Source organism: Triturus cristatus, chromosome 2_2, assembly GCF_964204655.1.
Source record: "Triturus cristatus chromosome 2_2, aTriCri1.1, whole genome shotgun sequence".
NCBI classification, from domain to species: Eukaryota; Metazoa; Chordata; class Amphibia; order Caudata; family Salamandridae; genus Triturus; species Triturus cristatus.
The window spans coordinates 792,974,970-793,001,075 of NC_140582.1; the positions used below are offsets into that span (position 1 = coordinate 792,974,970).

The 26,106-nt window shown below is 45.0% G+C and overlaps 1 protein-coding gene across 9 annotated transcripts in view; it reads left to right on the forward strand.

Moving 5' to 3' along the window:
* Positions 1 to 26,106, forward strand: part of CLOCK (clock circadian regulator) — a 2,260,868-nt gene that overhangs the window by 1,819,913 nt on the left and 414,849 nt on the right. For all 9 annotated transcript variants that reach the window (XM_085642074.1, XM_085642079.1, XM_085642082.1 and 6 more), the window contains one exon: positions 23,610 to 23,710. In XM_085642074.1, coding sequence (XP_085498200.1) covers positions 23,610 to 23,710 — 101 coding nt within the window. The remainder of the gene's footprint in view (positions 1 to 23,609; positions 23,711 to 26,106) is intronic.

Consider the following 26,106-nt stretch of genomic DNA (forward strand, 5'->3'; position numbering starts at 1 on the left):
TCAATAGATTCCTGATGCACAGTACAAATACTACTACAATTCCAAGTGTACACTGGGGCTTTAGGACGTCTCCCCATAACCTCAGCAGCCATCACTTCTTCCTCATTTCTTGGAACCATTTTCTCCTTTTCCATTACACAACCATCTTTAACTTCATATGCTCTACCATTGGTGTCAACTGCATGCAACAAACTATTACTTTGAAGATAACTCTCTTCATTAAAAAATGGTTCAGTACTTGAACTATGCTTCCATTCTCCTAAGAACACTTTACAAAAGTTATTTTTTTTCACTACTCTTTTCCTTTTGCTTTGTGATTTCATTGCATTGACTAATTTATCTAATCTACGCATCCTGTTCAAAATTAAAATGAATAGTTTTTTTTTTTATTTACAAAGCCTTCGTAACAATAGTTTCAATAAATTTCTTTTTCTTATAAAATTTGGTTTTCTTCTTATATTTTTTCACATCCTTTAGCAAATTTAACATCACTCTTCTCTGAAACATTTTTCGGCGAATGTTTTTAAAATCTATTTTTCTTGTTAATTCACTCTTTCTTACTTCTGATTGTACATTAGCATTTTGTTTTTGCTGTCGACTCTGTTGTTGTTTTGTACTTGAAACACTGTTTGAAGATATCTTTTTAACATTTTTTTTTTTGAAGATATTTTTTAAAAATTCTTTAGTCTGCTTACCAGAAGACTTTTTCTTTTTTCCAACACGAGCTTCTCCTCCTATTTTTCTTTTTACCAGTTGTCTTCAAATATAGTTGTTGTTACTTTTCTTTTCTCTTTCTTGACTTTATAGGCATCTTTAATTTTTTTTACTGTTGCTCAGCAATACCTGCAAGAAACTAAAAAAAAAAACCTTTATGTAATTTTAATTCATTACAATTTTTTTTGGAGCTTTTCAAATCCTATCATATGAGCTGACCCTTTCCTACGAGTCCAAGTCTTACAAAACAAGAGAGACATGAATTAAATCTCTGACAACAATTGCTGTGTGCACACAGACTCATGGTGTGATTCTAGGCAGAAAGCAATATTTCCTTTGGCAATTTGAAAGCACATTTAGTACTGTGGAGGAGCAAGTGATAATTACTGTAACAGCCTGACACATTTTTCTTATATTTTAGAGAAGCAGAAAAGAGCACATGTCCTTACAGCTCCTTGAGACCATGACCATGTGTTACAGGGTGAGTGATTAGATTACAGCAAAGGAAATGAGCCTTGGTGACGTTGAATGTGTTTGCGTTACACACTGCTATCTGAAACACAACACAGAGCTGAGTATTACGCATGGGAGTGTAGGAGAAGCTGCTGCATGTGTGCAAAGAGTGTGTTTCTGGAGACTGTGTATTGTCAGGTGCAAGAGAGATCTGCATGGAGACTTGCACAACTGCATGAAGAGTGCAGAGATGTGTGTAAGAGTACATGTGTGGTAAAGGTTAATTGGAGTTTTGAACATGTAGGAACTACCTCACCCATTGCAAGATTTGATGGAAAATCTACCCTGTTGATTTGAAATGTGTTAGCATTTGCCTCTCATTTGTGAGATAGTGATTTCTGCTAAGTGCTAACCATCACAGTTGAAGAAAACAAGCTGGCCCTTTCCTGAAAGTGCAAGTTTTACAGAACAACAGCAACACAAATTAAATCTCTGACAACAATTCCTGTGTGCACACAGACTCATGGTGTGATTCTAGGCAGAAAGCGATATTTCCTTTGGCAATTTGAAAGCACATTTAGTACTGTGGAGGAGCAAGTGATAATTACTGTGACAGCCTGACACATTTTTCTTATATTTTAGAGAAGCAGAAAAGAGCACATGTCCTTCAGCTACTTGAGACCATGACCATGTGTTACAGGGTGAGTGATTAGACTAGAGCAAAGCAAATGAGCCTTGGTGACGTTGAATGTGTTTGCGTTACACACTGCTATCTGAAACACCACACAGAGCTGAGTAGTACGCACGGGAGTGTAGGAGAAGCTGCTGCGTGTGTGCAAAAAGTGTGTTTCTGGAGACTGTGTATTGTCAGGTGCAAGAAAGATCTGCATGGAGACTTGCAGCACTGCATAAAGATTGCAGAGATGTGTGTAAAAGTAGATGTGTGGTAAGGGTTATTTTGAGTTTTGAACATGTAGGAACAACCTCACCCATTACAAGATTGGAAGCAAAATCTACCCTGTTGATTTCAAATGTGTTAGCATTTGCCTCTCATTTGTGAGATCGTGATTTCTGCTGAGTGCTAACCATCACAGTTGAAGAAAAAAAGCTGGCCCTTTCTTGAAAGTGCAAGTTTTACAGAACAACTGCAACACAAATTAAATCTCTGACAACAATTCCTGTGTACACACAGACTCATGGTGAGATTCTAGGCAGAAAGCGATATTTTTTTTGGCAATTTGAAAACACATTTAGTACTGTGGTGGAGCAAGTGATAATTACTGTGTCAGCCTGACACATTTTCCTTATATTTTAGACAAGCAGAAAAGAGCACATGTCCTAACAGCTCCTTGAGACCATGACCATGTGTTACAAAAAACAAGCTGCCCCTTTCCTGCGAGTGCAAGGGTAACAGAGCAAGAGCAACACAAATTAAATCTCTGATAACAATTCCTGTGTGCACACTGTCTCATGGTGTGATTCTAGGCAGAAAACAGTATTCCAGGGTGATACCAGTACACCTTAACTTATGGTGAAGACATACTCCATAATATCTAACATGTTCAAGGCACTGAAATTCTTCCTTAACATAAAATGTAAAACACAACTTTTAAAGTGGTAGGAAAATGTACCATGCTATTTTCAAATGTGTTTGCATTTGCCTCTCATTTGTGAGTAACTGATTTCTGCTGAATGCTAACCATCACACTTTAAGAAAACAAGCTGCCCCTTTCCTGCGAGTGCAAGGCTAACAGAACAAGAGCAACACAAATTAAATCTCTGACAACAAATCCTGTGTGCAGACAGACTCATGATGTGATTCTAGGCACAAAACAGTATTCCTCAGTGATACCAGTACACCTTAACTTATAGTGAAGACATACTCCATAATATCTTACAAGTTCAAGACAGTTAAATATCTCCTAAAACACAAAATGTAAAACACAACTTTAAAAGAAGAATGACAATTCTAATATTTATATCAAAAATCACCACATACATCCCCTCTCAAACTCATAACTCACCTTTAAAATTAGTTAGTTGAGAAAGAAATGTGGCACTCAAACAGCAGATTATCAGAGCCAGAATATCAGAGCTGTACACCTCTCTCCTCTCACCACAACCAGTAAATGGCAATGTTTCCCTCTCTTTTTTCACACATATACATATTAATGTAAAATCACAGTCCTTCCCACATTTTTTCCAAATGGAATCACACATTTCTATTGGTTGCAACTTTCAACCCTTTTCCAAATCATCCCTTCCCCCAACATGACTTCTGCCTGCTACCATAGCAACAGGTGATGGAACACTGGTGTGAGCAGAGAGGTCATAAGTTCAGCACACAATGTTTCAAATCCAAAGAGCAAGAGTGCTTGACTTTTCAATCCTAACAGCAAATCCAAAGTAATGTTCAGTGGGAACACATTTTTCTGAACCAATCCAAAACATGCTTTTAAAAATGTAAACATACAGCCTAGTTTTACCTGTAAAATGTTTGAATCAGCCAATGAGTTCTTTTTATTAAAAAAAAGTTTATATGCCTCCATTTTTCAACTGTCTTTCTTTTCATATTGCCATTCTACTGAAAGACACCTCCTGAGTGCATCCAGATCTCCTTGAAAGATATTCACAGTGTGGATTGTAGGTCATAGCTATGTCTTCTGGAGTGAAACATTTGCAGAAAAAAGAGGTATTGTGAAAGACCTTGCTTTGCCAAATGTAGACATTAAATGGATTGGTCAGAGAGGGTTAAAGTGGCACCAATTAATGCCTTTGGTGAAATCCTTTCTACATCTCCCACAGCCTAACCTTATTATTGTGCACTGTGGTGGAAATGACCTAGGCACTTTAACTGGGGTAGGTCTGGAAAGGCTTATTAAGGACACCTTTGTGCAATTGATGTCACTTTTTCCACAAACTGCCTTTGTATATTCTAATATATGCCAAAGGCAAAAGTGGAACTGGTCCAACCAACATTGTCCACAGATTGACAAAGCAAGAAAGCATGTCAATAAGTCTGTTTCTGCTTTCCTCAGAGACTATGGTATGGGTTCTATATACCACAACAACTTGCGTTACAACATGCAAGACATTTATAGAGGAGACGGTGTACATTTCAATGATGAAGGCGACAGAGTCTTCCTCTTGAAATTTAGACTCTGCATCGGTACTTACTTGTAGGTCCCGAAAAACACTCAATAAACACAAGGGCTCTTTTTAGAGCCACCTAATATCTAAACACTTAAACTTGATTTTTATTTCTATTTTTTTTAAGGTTTTTTTTCGGGTGCGCGCAGAGTGCGCGCACCCCGCGATGTTTTTAAAAAAAATTAAAATCATTTATTTGGCCCTTCGTGGTCCTACTGTGACCCCCTGACAATGGCTAGGGGGTCAAGAACTCCCTACTCTGCCCCCTATTCACGTTCTCCACCTTTCCTTTTCAGTGCGACAGACAAAATGGCGGCCGACACTTCCTGATTTCGACCGATTCGAATGTTTACTGACATCTAACAACCAATCAGAATTACGCTCGTGCACGGCAGGGTGCACGCACAGGGCTTGCACAGTGCGCGCACGCTGCACGCGTATAGATATTGATATGCTTTTAAATGCTATTTTCTCAGGAAATACTGAACAGATTTACACCAGACCTGCAAAAGGCACTTCCTTGACCTTATGGTTACCTCTCTGCCAAATTTCAAGTAATTCTGTTCAGCCGTTCGGGCTGTAGCTGCGACTAAAGGTCCTATGGAAAAATACATGGGGAAAACGCGTTTTGGGACCCCCCCTTTTTCTCGGCCCCCGCTTGACGAATCACCCCGAGACTTTTAGGGTAGGAGCTGAACGGAGCGCCCCATTTGTTTTGAAAATTTCGCGAGGATTCGTCAACCGGCGCCAAAGTTATTCAAAATCGAATTTTGAGATTTCCTATGGAAACTCGGTCCTAACTATAACTATCTACTGGCGACCGTAGATAATATATATATATATATATATATATATATATATATATTACCTACTGGCAGTCGCCAATAGGTAGTTATAGTTAGGACCTATTTTCCATAGGAAATCCGCAACATTCTATTTGGAATAACGTTGGCGCCGATTGACGAATCTTCGCGAAATTTTTCAAACTTTTGGTCAGCGCCGGTCCGCTCCTATCCTGAAAATTTCACGGTGATTCGTCAAGCGGGGGCCGAGAAAAGAGGGGGGTCCCAAAATGCGTTTTCCCCATGCATTTTCCCATACGACCTGTTGACGCAGCTACAGCCCGAACTGCTGAACGGAATTACACCAAATTTGGCAAAGAGGTAGTCCTCAGTTCAGACTCGTGCCTTTTGCTTAAATGGTGTAAATCCATTCAGTTGTTCCTGAGAAAATTAGAGTTAAAAAGATAGATATATCTGGGCGGAGCCTAACCACACATCTCATCGTGAGATCTGATTGGCTGTCAGTACTTCATCCAAGAAGTGTTGGCAGCCATCTTGGGACCAATATACATGATAGCACCTCATTAAAAAGCATTGCAGTTAATAGAAGGTTTTAAGACTTTCGTTACATTATAAATCATTTGTTGATGGTACCATACTCATTTTAGGAATTGTGGTGTGTTCTAAGGGGATTTTACCATGTGAAAAAGCCTTCTGCTGTGATATCATGAATCATGTTTGAGAGAAAACTATTTTCTCATGCTTTTCCCACAGTGGTTTGGAAGGTGATCTATAAGCTAAACTGAGAGCATATTTTCTGTAAATTCACATTATCTTTCTCAGTCATGTGAGAATGAAGTCTGACATTCTCAGTAAAACATGTACATCCAACAAGGGCAGAGACTGTCAATTGATTCCTTTGTGTTCTACTGCAGCTTCCCAGAGTGTTCTAAAGAACAACTAGAGCGCTAACAGTCCTACTTATGACAAACGTATTGCACACCTGAAGCCATCTTGATTGGAATAAAGTGGTAACTCTTAAAACATTTAATTTAAAAAGGAACAAAATGAGGGGTTTCATTTTGCCATAGAAAGTATGATTAGTGCTGCAGAAAGAAAAATTATGGCGCATTTTTAGTGACTTCTTCTATTTCATTAAAGAAATCTGACATGCAGACTGAAACATGCACTTTCAATACCAGCAGCAGACTTCCCTGGTGAGCAGTAGCTTTACTACAGTGATCTAATGAGCAACTAGAGGGCTAACATTCTGAATTTATGGCAAATGTGTGACACATCTGAATGCCTTCTTGATGGAATCAAAGTAAAAAACTGAAAGTATTTCCTACTGAGGAGACTGTAGTAAATGAGGAAATTAGGAAACTTCATAACAAATAAGTCTCCCAAAATGGCCACCAGAGACAAAAGAGCCCAAATGTAGCACAAATATCACCCAGATGTAGCCCAAGTATAGCCCAATGACAGAATGTCCCAGAGTGTTCTAACGAACAACTAGAGCGCTAACAGTCTTACTTATGACAAACGTATGGCACACCTGAAGCCATCTTGATTGGAATAAAGTGGTAACACTTAAAACATTTAATTTACAAAGGAACAAAATGAGGGGGCTCATTTTGCCATAGAAATTATGATTAGTGCTATAGAAAGAAAAATTAGGGCACATTTTGACTTCTCAAATCCTCTTCTATTTCCTAAAATAAATCTGACATGCAGACTGAAACATGCACTTTGAATACCAGCAGCAGACTTCCCTGGTGAGTAGTAACTTTACTACAGTGATCTAATGAGCAACTAGAGTGCTAACATTCAGAATTTATGGCAAATGTGTGACATATCTGAATACCTTCTTGATGGAATCAAAGTAAAAAACTGAAAGCATTTCCTACTGAGGAGACTGCAGTAAATGAGGAAATTAGGAAACTTCATAACAAATAAATCTCCCAAGACGGCCACCAGAGACAAAAGAGCCCAAATGAAGCACAAACATCACCCAGATGTAGCCCACATGTAGCCCAATGACACTTATTTTTTGTGTATTTGCAGTTTTATATAGTGCAGACTTGTCAGGTATTGCAGTGCTTTACATGAGCATTGGTTACATCACACAAGATCAAATTCATTTTGGTTGTAGGCATGGGGAGATTAAGTGATTTGACCAGAATCACAGTATATTGAGCTGAAGCAGAAACTCCGACCTGGTTCCCCAGTTGCAAAGTCTGCAGCTCTGAAAGTAACACCACATCCTCCCCCCTAAGTGCAACATTTAATCAAGTGGTCAACTGGATAAAAAAACATAAAGATTACAAATAATTTTAAAGTTCTTTGTCGCTATTTTAAAACTCAGAAAATATGTCCTCATTTTAGTTTTTTAGAGCACTAACCATAATTTTGATGCAAATAAGACCCTCTCATATATGTAATTTCTAAAGGAAATACTCTAGGTATTACAGTTTTGATTACATCAAGATGACGTCAAACGTTCCACACTTTTGTAATAAATATAGAATGTTAGCAATCTAGTTGTTCATTGGGATACTGTTTAGAGGCAGAGGCCAGGAGTATGGACTCTGAAAATTGAAGGCAGGTAGGAGAGTGCAGAGGCAACAATTTGACCACACTGGGCAGGCAGGAAGGGCAGTGGCAGCACACAGACTATGGAGGGCAGTGTAAAGGGGGGCAGGGGCAACAAACCAACAATACAGGACTCGCAAGAGAGGCTGTGGCAATATAATAGACCATTGTGGGCAGAAGGAAGAGTCAGTGGTAGTACAACCATACATGCCAACAGACCCGTTTCAGCCAGGAAACGTCCAATGTTTTTAACAGGGAAGGTGGGAGGGGCCATGGCGGCACAGAAGACCATGCATGGCAAGCGGGAGGGTTAGTGGCAGCACAATGGCTATGATGGGCAAAAAGGAGGGTGCAGGGGCATGCACAAAGGACCATGGAGGATAGAAGGGAGGGTCAGGACCTGGGCACAGACAAGAGAGTTCAGGGGAAGGGGCCTCACAACAGACCGCGCGGGGCAGGCAGGAGGAGCAGTTGCAGCACAACAGACCAGGGAGGGCAGAAGGGTGTGGCAGTAAAATGGACCATGGTGGACAGGAGGAAGGGGATAGGGGCATGGCATGTGGACAGGCAGGGTGGAGGTGGCAGGCACTGGTTACAGTCATCTGAAAATGCTAGGCAGGTGGGAGGGGAGTGGCAGCTCAACAGAACACTCAGAGTAGATAGGAGTGGCAGTTCCATGGAACATGGTGGGCAAAAAGGATGGAGCAGGGGCATGCACAAAGACATCGGAGGGCAGGGGGAAGGAGAATAGGGGCAGCAAGCTAAGCACAGAGGCTAAGCAGGAGATCAATGATGGGCCATAGAATTGGGCAATGGAGGGCAGGAGGAGTGGACTGGTACATCATGCTAAATGGAGGGCAGTGGCAGCACATCAGACCATGCATGGCAGGAGGGAGGAGGCTAGTCCATGGATTCAGACAACAGAGGATAGGGAGGAGGTGGATGGGGCAGCAAGCTAACTGTTCAGAGAAGGTGGGTATTAGGAACTTTATTGTTTTTAAAATGTGTGTCTGTGTGAACTACTGAAAATATGAACAAGTATGCAGCATAATCTCACTTTTATTTAGGAAGAAGAGGACGTTTGTGACTGTGACTCCGGGCTCACTTGGCAGAAATACCTCCTGACCCTCCACCCCCCCATCGCAAGATATAATGCCCGTGAAAAGGGTAGGTGGACGCAGTGTTATATAGAACATAGTCCTGAGAGCACGATTGATAATGAAAACTAGATATAGTATATGGTATAAACTATGCATCAAAAAGTGTGATATAAGATGAACCGGGGCGTGAAATATAATATGCAATACATTGTGCGCAATGACAGATTCATTGGAGAGCGCGAGATAGCACAGGCACTAGCGCGTGCTATGCGATATGCACCTTGGAGTGTAATATGCACAGGGCAGCGTTGTGTAACCTAACTAGTCTCTAAAGTTGTAATATAAAATATGTGCTGGGGAGTGTAACGTTGCATATGCACTGTGACAAAGATATGGATCCCAGATTGTAATATGTATGGCATAGCGCTGTGCGTTATAACATAGGCATCGAGGAAGGCACGATAGATGGGGCAATATAACCCGTGCGAAGGCATGTATGGCATGACATATTCACGGGGTGGTGTTACAGTGCACATGGGCTAGAGAGTGTCATAGCATACGTACTAGCAGGTGGAATACAACACAGAGGTGTGTGGCACTCGGCGGGCACTGGTGGGTGTAACACAGCATTGGGCTCAGCCAGGAGCCCGCTGTGACTCTCAAGTGAGGTTCGTCTCCTTTCCAGAGAGTAAAATAAAAAGTGTTACACGTCCGGCGGTGGATGTGTGTTTTATTAACCGTGAGGGGGGTTTCTTGCATAGTTTGGTCGAATTTTTGTCGAATCCCCTTTGAATGGCTTGGTGTGTGTGTGTATTAAATGTGCCCGTCAATAGCTACCCATGTTTGTATAAATAAACAACAAGGGTGTCTACTTGGAGAGTACCCACAGGCGGGGGCGCCGGGATTAGGCACGGTAGGGCGTCAGACACGTCAGAGCTTCACTAGAGGTGTAAATACATTCCACGTGGATTCATTGTACGCGGCCCCTTCCAAATGTATTTTTTTCAACAACAAAAATTAGGGTGCAGGCCCTGGGGGATGGGGTCCCCAGGGCCAATAAATTAGAAAAAGAAGGGGGGCCACACAGCCCTCCTTCTTAAAAAAATAAAATAAATAAAAGACCGGCATCGCGCCGGAGGCCACGCCCCCTCCTTGCAGCACTCTGCAAACGCGCCCCCTGGCCAGTTGTAAGTTGGGGAATTAATTCCCTTTCAATACTGAGGGTCCCCGAGGGCCAACTAGCCCAACAGGTATCTCCAGTATGCGCCAGGGAGCTGCGTTGCAGACAGGTGTTCTGAGGCCACGCCCCTTTTTACACCTCTATGCAACGCAGCTCTGAGGCGCTTACTGGAGGTACCTAGTGGGCTAGTCTGACCCTAGGGACCCTTAGGATTCAAGGGGACTTAATCTCTCAATTTAGAACAGCCACAGGGCGCGTTTACACAGTGGTGTAGGGAGGGGACGGGCCCGAGGTGACGTGTGCATTTTAGATTGGGGAAATAATTCCCTTTCAATCCTGAGGGACCCTGGGGGCCAACTAGCCCACCAGGTGATTCCAGTAAGCGCCACTGCTCTGCGTTGCAGAGAGGTGGTTCAGGCCGTGCCCCTTTTTACACCTCTCTGCAATGGCGCTTACTGGACGTACCTAGTGGGCTATTTTGCCCCTAGGGACCCTCCGGATTCAAGGGGACTTAAGCTCCCAACTTAAAACGGCCACAGGGCGTGTTTACACAGTGGGGAAGGGAGGGGATGGGGCCTGAGGTGACGTGTGCAAACACGCCCTATGGCGCGTTTTAAGTTGGGGAAATAATTCCCCTTCAATCCTGAGGGCCTCTGGGGGCTAACTAGCCCACCAGGTGCTTCCAGTAAGCGCCACTGAGCTGCGTTGCAGAGAGGTGGTTCAGGCCGTGCCACTTTTTACACCTCTCTGCAACGCAGCTCTCTGGCGCTTACTAGCGGTACCTAGTGGGCTAGTTGGACCCTAGGGACCCTCAGGGTTCAAGGGGACTTAATCTTCCAACTTAAAATGGCTACAGGGCGTGTTTACACAGTGGGGAAGGGAGGGGACGGGGCCTGAGGTGACGTGTGCAAACACGCCCTGTGGCGTGTTTTAAGAGGTAGTTCTAATCCCCTGCCCTATTATATACTAGGGGCTTACAGAGGAGGTCATGCTGATCACAGGGGGACTCCAACGCATAGTGTTCCCTAGTATATGTAGGTGTTTTCACTGATGCAGAATACAATTTAAGACCCTTTGCCTGGTCCAGAAATCTCTGTATGGCACTGGACCTGATGACCTGTCTAAACTTATCCCCCGTTATGTGCCATTGCGTGCACTAAGGTCAGCCAACCATGATCTAATATGCCACCCAAGAATAAGAAGAACGAGATGGGGCGGCAGGTCTTTTTCATACCAGGCCTCCAGATTGTGGAACTCTCTACCTTCCCACCTGCGCTCACAAAAATCTAAACAATGTTTTAGGAAAGCATTAAAAACCTGGCTTTTCAATCCTCCTCATTGATCCACTCTCACCATTCTCTACGTTATTCCAGCGCCAAGACGCCTCGGCATTCGAGCGCTTTATAAATATTTCAGTATTCAGTATTCAGTATGTCATTTGAGATGTCATCAGTGATGTCACTGACCATGTCATGAGTGATGTAATATGTGATGTCATCAGCAGTGCATTGCGGGCGCGCGAGTTATAGTTAGCTGAACTAACTATAACGGGAGAATTTCAATGGTTTTGTACGAGTGAAAAGTCCAGCTAACTGTAACGCCCCTGAAACCTATGGTTTCTTCAGTGAATTTCTAAGGTTTTTTAAATGCTAATTCCGAACTATAACGTGCCTGAAACCTATGTTTTTTTCAGTGAATATATATATATATATATATATATATATATAGCTCCTGCTTGTCCCAGACTTGCGAGATGCGCTCGATCACGGGCCTCAAGCTGCAGCCCTATTCAGTAGTAGAAACGCTGGCTTGCTGACTCCTTCCACAGCCGCTACACCCCTGCCTGACGCGTTTCAAATTTCTTCATCAGAGGCTGGTGGTGAGAGGAAAATAACGCACAGTCCGGTGCTGACAGCTTCTGAAATACACGATCGCGCACCCCCATTGGGCTGCTCTGAATGAGCCTGCGCGTTGCTTTCTGGAGGCTGTAGTCATGGAGGGATGTAGATATCCCCTTGTACTGTGTGCATAAATGTACTGCTGGTAATTTAAAAGCCCACCGATGGGCTTCAGCGAGCAAGCGTTTCTTAATATCAGCGGTCGTGCTCCACTCTCGTGGCCCCCATTTTCGCGAGTGGTGCACCAAGGCGGCCAGGGCACCGCCTGAATATGTAGCTCCTGCTTGTCCCAAACTTGCGAGATGCACTCGAGCTCGATCACGGGCCTCAAGCTGCAGCCCTATTCAGTAGTAGAACGCTGGCTTGCTGACTCCTTTCACAGCCGCTACACCCCTGCCTGACGCGTTTCGAATTTCTTCATCAGAGGCTGGTGGTGAGAGGAAAATAACGCACAGTCCGGTGCTGACAGCTTCTGAAATACACGATCGCGCGCCCCCATTGGGCTGCTCTGAATGAGCCTGCGCGTTGCTTTCTGGAGGCTGTAGTCATGGAGGGATGTAGATATCCCCTTGTACTGTGTGCATAAATGTACTGCAGGTAATTTAAAAGCCCACCGATGGGCTTCAGCGAGCAAGCGTTTCTTAATATCAGCGGTCGTGCTCCACTCTCGTGGCCCCCATTTTCGCTGGTGGTGCACCTCGGCGGCCAGGGCTCCGCCTGAATATGTAGCTCCTGCTTGTCCCAAACTTGCGAGATGCACTCGAGCTCGATCACGGGCCTCAAGCTGCAGCCCTATTCAGTAGTAGAAACGCTGGCTTGCTGACTCCTTTCACAGCCGCTACACCCCTGCCTGACGCGTTTCGAATTTCTTCATCAGAGGCTGGTGGTGAGAGGAAAATAACGCACAGTCCGGTGCTGACAGCTTCTGAAATACACGATCGCGCGCCCCCATTGGGCTGCTCTGAATGAGCCTGCGCGTTGCTTTCTGGAGGTTGTAGTCGTGGAGGGATGTAGATATGCCCTTGTAGTGTGTGCATAAATGTACTGCTGGTAATTTAAAAGCCCACCTTGGCCGCCGAGGTGCACCACCCGCGAAAATCGGGGCCACGAGAGTGGAGCACGACCGCTGATATTAAGAAACGCTTGCTCGCTGAAGCCCATTTGTGCATGGCTTATAACATATACGAAAAATTAAAATATTACCTTTCAAAACGAAGTGCATCATATGTCCTCCATGTGCGCACGGTGCACGAAGCGCATCGTGCGTACATGGCCCATCTAGCGTAACGTGGGCACGCGTAAAGTGGGCGCGCGGTGCGCGAAGCGCACCGCGTGCTCACTGTGCGCGCACGGTGCGCGAAGCGCACCGTGCGCGCACGGAACGAACTGCGTTAAGTGGGCGCGCACGCCACGAATGGCGTAAAGCAACTTAGCATTTAAAAAAACGTACAAATTCACTGAAAAAACCATAGGTTTCACACACGTTATAGTTAGGAATTAGCATTTAAAAAACCTTGCAAATTCACTGAAAAAACCATAGGTTTCACACATGTTATAGTTAGCGGAAATTTTACTGATAAAAAACCAATGAAATTCCCCCGTTATAGTTAGTGCAGGCAACTATAACTCACGCGACCGCAATCTTCTGCTGATGACATATGTGTCTTTATGAAAAAAAAATATTTGTAATATATGTATAGCTAAAAATGTATGGAAGAAGACATGGGCAAATAAGTGTCTAAATACAGTATTAGCATCAGCAGAGGATTGCGGTCGCGTGAGTTATAGTTGCCTGCACTAACTATAACGGGGGAATTTCATTGGTTTTTTATCAGTAAAATTTCCGCTAACTATAACATGTGTGAAACCTATGGTTTTTTCAGTGAATATATATATATATATATATATATATAATATGCAATAATAACACACGTGGCAAATGTGGCAAATGCAACTGTTAAATGCATAGATAACATTACAAGCAAGAATAAAACAGAAGCAATTTATACTGGACGTCTACAAGAAATCAGAAAGATATATACATTAAATACGTCAAATGATTGTCTTGGATGTGCACACAGACTCTCACACATCACAAAGTCAATAGTCGAAGAAAACACCTCAGATGATTATAGCCACTGGAAACTGAAGGTGCACACAGACAGCCACGCATCACAATGACTGTTAAAGGGACTGAAAACTGAACATGCAGACAAACAGCCTAGTATCACAAAAGGCAAAAATTAAAAATAAAACACTTCACCTGGTACAAGCTTCATCCTGGCCCACTCCAGACTGGGGGATTCACAGCCGTGGTCATGAGACTCAGCAACCAGATCCCTGCACTGACGATGCGTCCACTGTTCAGGCTGTAACAATCCTGGCTTCTAAGTTAACAAACCACAGCTGTATTATCTCAAAACACACTAGAAGATTCCGAGAGGTGTTCCTCTGCACCAAGGAAACCTACTGGAATTGGCCACCTTCCATGCAAGCATTCCAAGGCAAAGGAGTTCTCACGTTCCTTCTGCATTTTCATGTGTCTCAGCCTTCATCTTAATGAAGCTTACGAAAGTCTTCGGAAATACATTCAACAATAACAAAGCAACCTTGAACATGAATAACCTAAACAACTTGAGTAATCTGTGCTCCTGCCTGTGCGTGCAAAAAGCTCAAGCAAGACAGAGTCAGAATTCAAGATGAGATGAGGGCATGTCAAAGCCAATAGTAAGAACTTCATAATGCTTCCCAATGTACAACAAAATGCACATTTGTGCACCACTGCCTATAGCATCACATACTTCATCTCATAATGTACAACACAATGCACATTTGCTCATGACACTGCACTTCAAGACCAAAAAGTACATTCCACACCTGTCTCTCTCTTTCATGCTTTCAGATGCACATCCCACATGTTCCGTTCTTGGCAAGATGTTTCACTCTGTGACAGCTCCCACTTTAAAACTGCAAAGAGATTACATCAAAGAAATCTATAAGGAAAACAAGGCATATGCAGTAAAATGATGTCGTACATTCAGACTAGGGTAAAATAAAACACCAAAGGTCAATTAAAATCATTGTGGTCAAAGGTCATCCTGTGGTTTCAAACCATAAGTGTGCCTCTGGCACTACACACAACCCTGCTGTGACTACAGCTGGACTGCTTGATTCCTGTAGTGGTCTGGCCGGTGAAACTCCTAATACGGCAAAGAGGCGCTGAGGACAGTCTTGCGTGACGACACTGCCTGTGGAGTGCAAATCTGCTTGGAGCCATGAGGTGGCGGCTGCTACAGAAGCAAACTGCTGAGAGCGAAGGCCTCTAAATATACCCAACCCCATGCTGTGGTCCGCGTCAACCCAACTAGGTGACTGTTGGAGCTGGCGACAGCCCAGCTGCTCAATGCAGCTGAGCTGGAGGAAACCTAAGTGCGCATGTGTGTTTTGGTCGGCCTGAAACTTCCGGCCAAAACACATATGCACACCTAGGGAGTGGAGTGCACGTAGCACTACTCTTCCCCCTCCCATTCCTAACCCCTTCCCCTCCCAACACTGCTGGCTAAGAGCCGGAAAATGTAAAATAAAACTATGCATGAGCATTGTTTTATTTTGCATTTTCTGGTTCTGAGTCAGGCAGTGGGGCGACGCTCCTCCGCCATTGCGGAGGAGCCGCCACTGGACCCTGCCCCCTTTGTGCCAGGCAGTGGGCTGCGCTGGCCAGCTTACGCCATGGAGGCGGCTGATTGAAGAGATGAGAGGAGGCGGGAGCGACAGTATCTGCCGTGAGAAGGAAGAGGCCACTGGAGACCGTGCCTGTGAGACCCTACGCGCAGAGGGAGCCCTGGGCCTCGACCTGTGGTGGGGCTTGAGGGGGGATCAGACTATTGGCCACAGTACTACAGCAGATCAAGAGACTGAGTGCAGCCTGGAGTCTGAGCCACCCCTGGAGGAGGGTAATTGGACTTCTTATGCCCACCCCACCGCGCTATTGCCTAATATCAAGAGGCAATGGGGGATATCTGGCCTGCAGAACATTGGACGAGCCCGAGACGAGAGACGCCCTGTGTGATTGAGCCTCCTTCAACCCTCCCCTACTTTGGCATTGACAAGAAGCTGGTGCCACTGGGGGAGATATTTAGCCTGAAGCACACTGGATGCCCCTGGGGCGGCGCGATCTGTGCAGTGATGGGCCGTGATAGATCAGCTCGCACACAGCAGCAGTCAAAGAGGGACAGGTACATGGTTGTTAGGGGGTCCACACGTAATTTGTGATATGGGGGCGAGTCCCAACCCCCGCTGATGGACACAACCTCCAATACCCAGATACTGATGGCCGTCACTCAGCTGCAACAGACACTGGAACAAAAAATGGATGCTGTATCCATTGATGTGAATTTACTGCATGTGGATCTTCAAATGGTGAATAAGTGATCCTTGGCGATGGAACGCACAGTAGCAGGGATCACCAGGGAGCTAGAGGAACTACGAACAATGGTTTGTACCCTTACTGATAAAACAACATATCTGGATACATGCCTGGAGGATGCGGAGCTGGGATCACGGAGATGCAACCTCAGGTTTTTGGGGTTTCTGGAGGGTGTCAAAGGAACCATGCCAGACCAGTTCCTAGAGGGATGGCTAATGACTTTCTTTGTCCTGATGAACTCTCACGACTATTTATAATTGAGAGGGTCCATCGAGGCCTGGACCCTAGAACTCACCTCGGGAGGATCACCCAAGGCAATGATTGTTCGAGTCCTCTACTATTGAGACAGGGACACTATACTGAAGTGGGCCAGAACACAGAACGACGTCCAGTTTGAGGCTTGAACTATTCACATCTTCCTTGATTATACCAAAAGATTCCAATCAAAGCGGAAATCCTTCCTGGCGGTGAAGAGGAAGCTGTGGCAGTTAAATATCAGCTACATGTTGCTGTTCCCTGCAAAAGTGCATGTTGTAAATGAAAACCGTACTCATTTCTTCGTTGGACCCAGAAGGTGTGGGACTAGCTTGAGGGTATCAGCTAGAAGGGCACTGCCTGTTTGCTGCCCCACCAAGATCTAGGCCCCAAGAGCAGTAATAGACCAACTAGATTGGAGGAGAGACGACGGAGTATGGTGGCCGAACATCACACTTCATGCATAGAGATAGACCAAGATGACATGCTGGTGTTGCAGATTCTCCGGACCAAGGGCTGAGTGAAATGTCTGGTTGTGGTTGCTCCGAGGGAGAGGATATGACTACCCTGATGAACTGACTAGAGTGGGTACAGATAACTTGGATACATCATCATCTTTTGCAATGTAGTACACTGGTACCCCACATTTGCAAAGAACATTCTTTCCTGAGCAGCAACAGGACTGTGTGTGCCCTGCTAGCTGCCAACAATGCTGGGAGGCAGATACAAGGCTCCAGTTATATATTGAATCTGAGGGGAAAACACAATCTTTGAGGTATTGACGAGCAGGGTTGCCAGCAGATGCCGCACACTTATAGGGCCTAGGTGCCTGAGACACCGGAGTGTACATAAGGCCTGGAAGCAGATCGGAGGGACGTGGATTGGTCCTGACATCTGCGGCTGGCTAGTTTTTGCTGGGTGGACGTGGAGGCCACAAGACCACCTCCTGCTTGAGTGTTTTGTAGTTTGTGACTGCAGCCAATGTTGGACTGCAATTATAGGAAGTATTGAGCTTTTATAATACCCCAAGGTTTAGGGGCAATATGGGAAAGCACTGTTTTTTTAGTTCATGGGGAGTTTACCTAGGGGGGTAGGAGAGGGTGGGTGGGACATACATGCACACTGGGGTAGACTCACTTTGAGCGAACATGCAGAGCTCTGTCATCACATCCAGGGCGGTTAGACCCCTGCCTGGTTACTACGGTACTTGCAGAAACCGAGTGGGTGACGTGACTCATCATGACTATGGGTGTTTAACCATTCCTTACAAACTGCAGTATTTCCAGAGATCTGGAAAAAAGCCACCCTTGTTCCCCTACTAAAAAAAGCGGGTACACATGTTCAAAACCCAGCAAACTGCCGACCAATTTCTCAGCTTTGATACTTATCTAAAGTGATGGAGAAGTTGTTTAACAAACAACTGACCAACTACCTTGAGACCAATGAACTCCTAGACCCAACACAAAATGGATTCAGAGCCACCAATAGCACTGAAACTACCCTCCTGGCAGTACTAGATAATATTAGATCCTTGACTGACCAGGGTAAAGCCGCCGTCCTTATCCTGCTGGATTTATCGGCGACTTTTGACACTGTTTCACACAACCTTCTGTTGAAAGCCCTTTATGAAAAGGGTATACATTCTAAAGCCCTTCAGTGGCTTTGCTCCTTTTGAAGCAATAGAACACAGACAAAACAACTGAGCCCTTTTTCTCAAACTCAAAATCCATTGAATATGGTGTTCCACAGGGAGCTTCTTTGAGCCCCACCCTCTTTAATGTCCACGTGTCTTCACTAGCCAAGATCAACGAAAAATGGGAAGTCAGTATCTACTCTTATGGCGATAACACACAACTGCTGATAGCTCTTGATGGACATGTAGATACGAGGATCAGATTACCCAGCTGTCTCTCGGAAATGGCGGCCTGGATGTCTGACCATTGTCTGAAACTGAATGCAGACAAGTCAGAGATTCTACTCTTTGAAGTAGCACACTTAATCTGGGACGCAACCTGGTGGCTCCATCGCTAGGTAACACACTGGCACCCAAACAGGTTGCAAAAAACCTAGGCATTCTAGGCATTCTCATTGATAATGCACTAACCATGAAGGACCATGTCTGTGCACTGTGTGCGAAAAGCTTTGCGACACTAAAGTAGCTAAAAAGACTCTTTTTATGGATTTCTCTGGAGTGTAGGAAAACCATCATCCAAGCCTTGCTTATAAGCAAATTAATTGGACTATGGGAATGCACTCTATGTGGGCTTGGCGGACTACATCTTCGCTCGTCTCCAGTTGGTCCAGAATATGGCTGCAAAGCTGGTGTGCAACAAGAGCAAGTACAGCTTGGCATCAGAATGCATGAGGATGCTCCATTGGCTTCCTGTGCGACAAAGGGCTACATTTAAACTGTTAGGCCATGCGCACAACGTTTTACACCACCTTGGCTCCAGAATTCTTCGAGAGAGAATTGAATTCTACGCACCCTCACGTAACTTGAGGTCGTGCTACCAGGCTACAAGAGGAGTTACAATTTGTCTGGTCCTATGGATGCCTTTTCAACATCATCATATACACGCAGATGTGGAGGCCCGATTTGTGTTCCTTTATGTGTTATTTATTGGCAAGGAGGTATGCCTCCTGAACTCATATGTGTCCAATAGACACAGTAGAACTTTTTAATGAGCCTTACTAGATCTACTGCTCCGATATATAGATCTCCCACTTTTCTGGGGTGACTACAATTGCATATTGGATGAGAATATGGACAAAGGCCTGCCTAGACAACACACAAAACCGGGAATGATGACTGCACTAGCAGAGGTAATGGACTGCTTTAGATGCACTGATACATTGCGCACACTCTACCCTGCACATACCCACTTTTCATTTACTCAGCAATGCACAACACGCACAGCAGATTGGATCGCATAATAGTGACTAGAGAACGTGGCTTCAGAATACAAAGCAACAAATGGCTAAATAGATTTCTACTGGTGACATTTGATGGGCGGTGGTAGGGGGGATCGGTCTCCCTCATGGCAACTGTACCCAGAGGTTCTGAAGGATATGGCCTTTCGTTTGGATATTAAAACTACTCTGGAGAACTACCTAGACAACAACTGGGGATCCACGGGCACAAAAGCGACTGAGTGAGAGGCCCTGAAGGCAGTGGTGAGTATATGTCCAAGACCTATGACATCCATATACACCTGACATGTGAACTGGCACAAAAAGAAGCACACCAGGTAGAGATGCAGGCCTGGGGTGAAGCTGACCGACCTCCTTAGGAACCCCTTCTGATACTGAACTGCGAAATATCGACCCCTTAGGATGCTCTAGATAAGCTTACTCTACTAAAGTATCAAGAGAAGCTTCATGCTGAAGGCTGAAAAGTCTGGTTGATTGTTGACCTGGCTTCTAAAATGAGATGCTCCCTATTCCTTAATCCTATCTTTAAATAAACCAGATGGGAAGAGAGCTGTTACACAAAGTGCCATTAATGCAGCACTGGTGGACTATCGGGCTCAACTTTATACGAGACACACTGGCACTGACCAGATGTGGCCTGAGGACTTTATGGCTGGTCTTACCATGCCCAAACTCTCGCTAGAGGATAGGACAGGGCTAGTGAGGGAAATCGCAGGAGTGCTAGCCATCTGCGGTCTAGCTACGGGGTAGACACTGGGGGGAGACGGCTATCCATCTAAGTTCTACCAAGCCTCTGCAGAAATACTCACAGGCAGGCTCCTGGATGCATATCTAGAGGCCTTTCAAGCTAGTACCCTCCCTGCAACCATGAGAGAGGCTATAATTATCATGGTCCCACTTCCGACAAAGACCCGATGCTATGGCATCGTATCTGCCCCTCTTGATGCTGAATGTGGACTAGGCTTTTGCCCAAAGTGGAGACGCTCAACCTTGAGGATCAGTGTGGGTTTATCCAGGGACACAACACCTTGATGAACTAATGGCGCCTTCAACACGTCCTGACATGCATGAGACACTTGCAACTGGGGGAAGCCCTAGTGGCTCTTGACATTGAGAAGGCATTTGATTTCCCTCAGTTGGGAATACATGCTTTAGATCTTGGCTACGATGGGATTTGGCCCTAATATTTTAAAGGGATAGGACTTCTCTATACAGACCCGACAGCCAGGCTCTGCTCGGGCGACATTCTTTCTCCACCATGGACCATAGAAAGTGGCACAAGGCAGGGGTGCCCCCTGTCACTGCTGCTTTTTGCCCTGGCCATGGAACCCTTGGCTATCTGACTACATCTGATAATGCAACCCTGGTGCATGCATGTAGGTGATACTACTCATGTCATCTCTATGTACGTGGACGACATCCTGGTATACTTGACTCAGCCAGAGGAGTCAATCCCAGTCTTTTTCTAGAAACTAACAATCTTTGAGGGAATACCTGGACTGAGAGTGAGAGGTAATAGGCAAAAGATAGTGCTCTACCCCTGCAAGGGTCTGACAGGTGACTCCCATGCTGACTTAACTAAGGTTGGGATCCTGTGGGAACTATATACATTCCAGTACCTAGGCGTTTGGATAACAGACTCAGCAACTCGATATCACCGGTTAAATATGGGAAGAGTTGTTGGGGCCTACTGACCTCCGTTGCCTTTTGGAATACTCCCACTCTCGATAAAGGGAAAGGTGCCGCTTACAGAAATGGCCCTGCTGCCGAGATGCCTTTATGCACTACATACACACTTTACTTGATACCACAAGTAAACTTCAGAGAATTGGACAGTCTTTTGGTCTCGCTCGTTTGTGCTTGAGGAGAAACAGAGTCCGGCTGGATGTATTGAAAGTGAGCAGAGAGAAATGCGACTTGGCCTTCTAGACCGTAAACTTTATTATATACCATTGCAGCTGCACCACACGGTAGAGTGGTGCAACACTGAGCCAAACTGGGAGGTATAGTGGAGGAGGGTACTTTACCGGTCTGCCTGCTGCTCAGTCAGAGACAACCTGTGGGGGTACCGGAGGCGGTCGAGCAGGTTGCGAAGGTCTGGGACAGAGTGATACGACAGGTGCTGAAGCACCCACTATTTAGTGTATCCCTTACCCTGAATTGGCTCCAGCCATTTCACCAAATACATGAAGTCATGACATTGGGTACATGGAGGGAGGGAGGGTGCCTCCTTTTGGGAGATCTTTATCCTGCAGAGAAAGTTCCTACATTTGAGGAGGCTAAAGAGAATGTTGTTGTCACTGCAGGGCAATTCCTATAATTTGCGTCAACTGAAAAGGAGAACTGAACAGATTTTGCAGACGCGCTGCTAATATCACAAACACTGTAGGTGTTATTGGAGGGAGGATAGGGTTGACAACTGTTTTTCCATCTTTATCAGGCGCTGGTGGCGGATCAACCACTGAAGTTACTTAAAACACAGCAAGGCTGGGATAGAGACTTGCAAAATCCCTTGACGGACAATTAATGGTCACAAGACACCCAAGTCCAGAAGGTAGCCAGTAATGCCAGATTTAAGCTCACACACTGCCACTATCTTCACTGAACCTATCTAACGCCTTACAGACTGCACAAAACAGATCATACTTCGACATGTCCATGAAGTAAAGAACATGGTGCCACATTTCTCCATATGACAAAGGTGTGCAGATTGTTAACGGAGTACTGGGAGGAGGTGGTCGGGAGACTTGTAAAAGTGACTGTGGTGCGCATCCAACTATCAGTCCACCAGTGCCTGCTGGGCACGATACCTAAACCCAAATAAAGGAAAGATGCAGTATAGATTTGCAAAATTAGGGCTCCTGCTCACAAAACACCGCATTGCGATACAATGGTTATTCAATACTGGGCCCACGGCCTGCATGCAGCTTTGGGACATGCTGAAGTGGGCCCTAGCAGAAGAACTACACCTTAAAAGTATATGAACTGAAGAGAAGGTCGAAGTGTACCTCAGAGACTGAGCAGACATGATGAGCCAATTAGCAGGTGATGCGAAAATAGCGGAGGACGGCCCTGTCCTGGGGGTAGCAGGGGAGATGGAGCAGGGGAATTAATCAGGATTTACACAAAAGAGGAGGGGTGAGGGTAACAGACTCACCTACTCCGGACACCCAAGCAATACTTTTATACACCAGAAGGAGTAGGGAGTAATAAAAATGTGTCTCGGTGTTGTGGTGTCATGTGCCGTGTGTCTTAATACTGCCCTCACTCACATAGTTGTTTGACATGCTTCATCATAGGGCTGCTACAAAACACCCCTGCGCAGCCAACGCCTGGGGTGGAGCAATAGGGTAGGTGAAGACAAACAAAACACAAAAGAGAAACAAAAGATTTCTAAACTGACTGGGATCACTGGAAGTGAAAGTGCTGTGTAGATTAAAACTAGCTCGGAGGTGTTGCTGTGCCGAAACTTTATTCCTGGACCCTCCGGCCAGGATTAAAAATGTGAAGGATGGTGGTGATTCGGAGATGTAATGTGCTCCTTACACCCCTCCTTACTGCCAAATCGTCAACATGTTTCGGCCGTATATATGTGCCCCTATGTTTGGGGCCACGCTGGCCTTCAGGACTCTGCTAGTCCCAGAATATCTGTGTATCTCTCTCACCTCGAGTTGAGATAAGAGGGTGTCAGAACCCCTTGTTCAGGTACCGAGGTATTCCCTCAACAGTACTCTGTTGATGTACGAGATTACCCCTACACTGTGTTAAAAATGGCGAGAGGCAAGGAGAAACCCCCTGTAGTCATACTTACATCAAGGTGGGTGTTTCTCTGGACTGTCCGTCTGCTCTCGCCGTGTACATGACATAATCAGGATGCCAGAATGCATATTGAGATCTCAGCCGGCAGGAGCGGTGCTGCCTGGGAAGGTGGGGTGGAGTAACACTATTTGTATTGTCCTTGTCTCTGTAATGTCACTGCTGGGGGTGGCTGCCTCTAACATGTGCATGGGAAGTTGGGTTGAATTTGCGCTGTACGTTTCTTGAGAAAAAAGTTCAAATAAACATGATTTAAAAAAAGAAATGTTCCTAGACAGCTTCTTTCAGCGTGTTCCATTTGATACGTTATAGCTACTCCAACTAGGATTCCAACAGACACCGGCACCCCACCAAGGCAAGCTTTGTCATCTCATGAGAAAACAGCACAAAGAAGGTCATCAGTCAGCAGCCAGGTAAGGCGATCTTTGTATCAACAACTTACTTTTTAGATTCTAATAAAATGTTATTGCCACTTACTAGGTGACCTCTGACAAGTATTTGTCCTATGATGCCTGATGATTGTGTGTGTAATCTGTGGGGAGGTGGAGTATTATGTGGTGTTGCTGGTTAGGTTTAACTATGCAATACTCTCAAATATGGTCCAGCTTGAGCAGCCAGAGCACAGGAACGGCTGGGGCAACCAGGTAGGCAACTTCTAAGGTAGCCACCTGGGTGCATGTCACATCCTCCTCGACACAAGATTCATGTCAGGGGTGATGAACCACATTGTTTAATACCAAACATGACTAATTTAGGTGGTACCATAATGGAGCTGTCAACCTCAGGTTTGCCCGAATGGCATGCTATGTTATCCTATGGACCGTCTCACTTATAGTGGCCTTTAATAGTAAAGGCCACTATAGGGACATATAAGCCTGCACTTACATGTCCACACCTTTAATATAATGCACCCGCCTCTTGCACTTAGGAGAGCTGTCTTAGGGGTAACTTGCATATATTAAAAATGATACATTGACTTTGCCACACATGGTGAGGGCAAAGTCGAGTTTGAGCTGTTTGCACTGCTCCTGTAGTCTACAATGGGAGGCCTCATGCCACTTGTTTACATTGGTCACTCTGGGTGGCACACACTGACCATTCCGAATATAAGGAATACCTTACACAGTCCAAGCTGATAAAACTCAGAAAGGACGTACAGAAGTTCAGCAAAGAAACTGTATACCCATATGTCACTGACGAACACTATGACAAACCAGCTCCGCAACAGGCAGGGAGAAAACAACGGTTCAGACCCACTCCCCTAAACTGGACATTCAGCTCTGGAGAGGAGAGGCGCGATAGTAGCAGCGATGAGAGTTCAGGACCACATTATGGGAAACCATCAGGTTACCACCAACCCATGATGCAAGCCCCACAACCCCCTCAATTCGGTTATTGGCAACAACCTTATTTTCCACCAGGCTTCAGATTCCCACAAGGCCTGCCGCCTTTTTTATTCCGGGGCAGAGGCAGAGGGAGAGGCCGACAAAAAAGAAGAAACACATGGGTGCAGTGGGAGGACCAACCCCCCCATGGAGTGGTGACCAGGAGCAAAGGGAGAATGGACATGCCCTCGACAAGCAGGGAATAACCAACATTGTCAACATCAGCAAACATACACTTACATTCAATTCAATTTATTTTATTATGTTTTGGCACTCCAAAGAGGTCCACATAAAACAAGATACACAAATACAAATACACATTCTCAAAGTAAAATTGACAGCTGCAACATTTTCCACTGAACAAGATAATCAGCAACACATACCTCCATATTTCATCAATAAATAGCTAAAAAACCTTTAAAAAAGTTAAAAATATTGAAGCAAAACATTTCATTTGGAGGAATATATAAGGCCTGCAAAAAAGAATTCACATTGAGGATACCCAATTGCAAGCATATTGATCTTAACCACTTCGAACGAAGTGGACGCAATGCAGGACATATAAACAGTACATGAGAACGATCCTGAGCAGACATATTACCAAGATTACATGTGGGAGAGGACCCATGCCATTTTGTCAAAAGAGTATTTAGGGGCAGCAAGTCCTGCCTTAGGAGGAGCCAAAATCTCCGAACACCATGTGGTGGGTTCCAAGTGACATAGGGTTGGGCAAGCTTCATTGTGTATGTGTTAGCAAGGAGATCACCTCCCCTCTTTACTAGCATGGGCTTCTTGTCCAACGTGAAGCAAAGAGCCCAAGAAGCCTGTTTCAAAAGAGATTTTAGCTGGGAAGGAGAAATGGTAAAAAGGGTACTCTCTTCCAATTCAAGAAGTGCCACAGCCTTTCTAAAATTCTTAACAATTTGGGAGTACTCTCTTAAGCTACCCAGCAATTCCCCCTTGAGAAGGGATCTCAAAGTTCCCGTTTTTCCTCTAGCCAGGCTGACAATCCATCGTACTAGAGCGGACAGGCCCTGCGCCCAACTACTACGGAGACCGAATTCAAGTCTACAGGCAGCCACAGAACAGGCGGGGTTGAGAGAAGTTATAGACCTTAATAATTTTCCTTCTACCGTCTGTAGAAAACCCCAGTGCTTTAAGTCAACCAGTTCCATTCCATACAGGAGGGTTGATGGAATTTTTGCCCTATAGACCTCCAGTAAACAACCAAAATGTCTTCTCCCTGTGGCGGAATAAAGGGCGCTCAGACTTTTGCCTTGGGACAGGGCTTTACGGGAATTATTATCAATATGAGGCTTCTCACTCAGGTTGGCCGAAATTATTTTTCCTAAGAAGGTATATGTCTTAACCACCTCCAATTTCTGACCACCAACTGACCAACCAAAATTCTCTGATTTAGATTT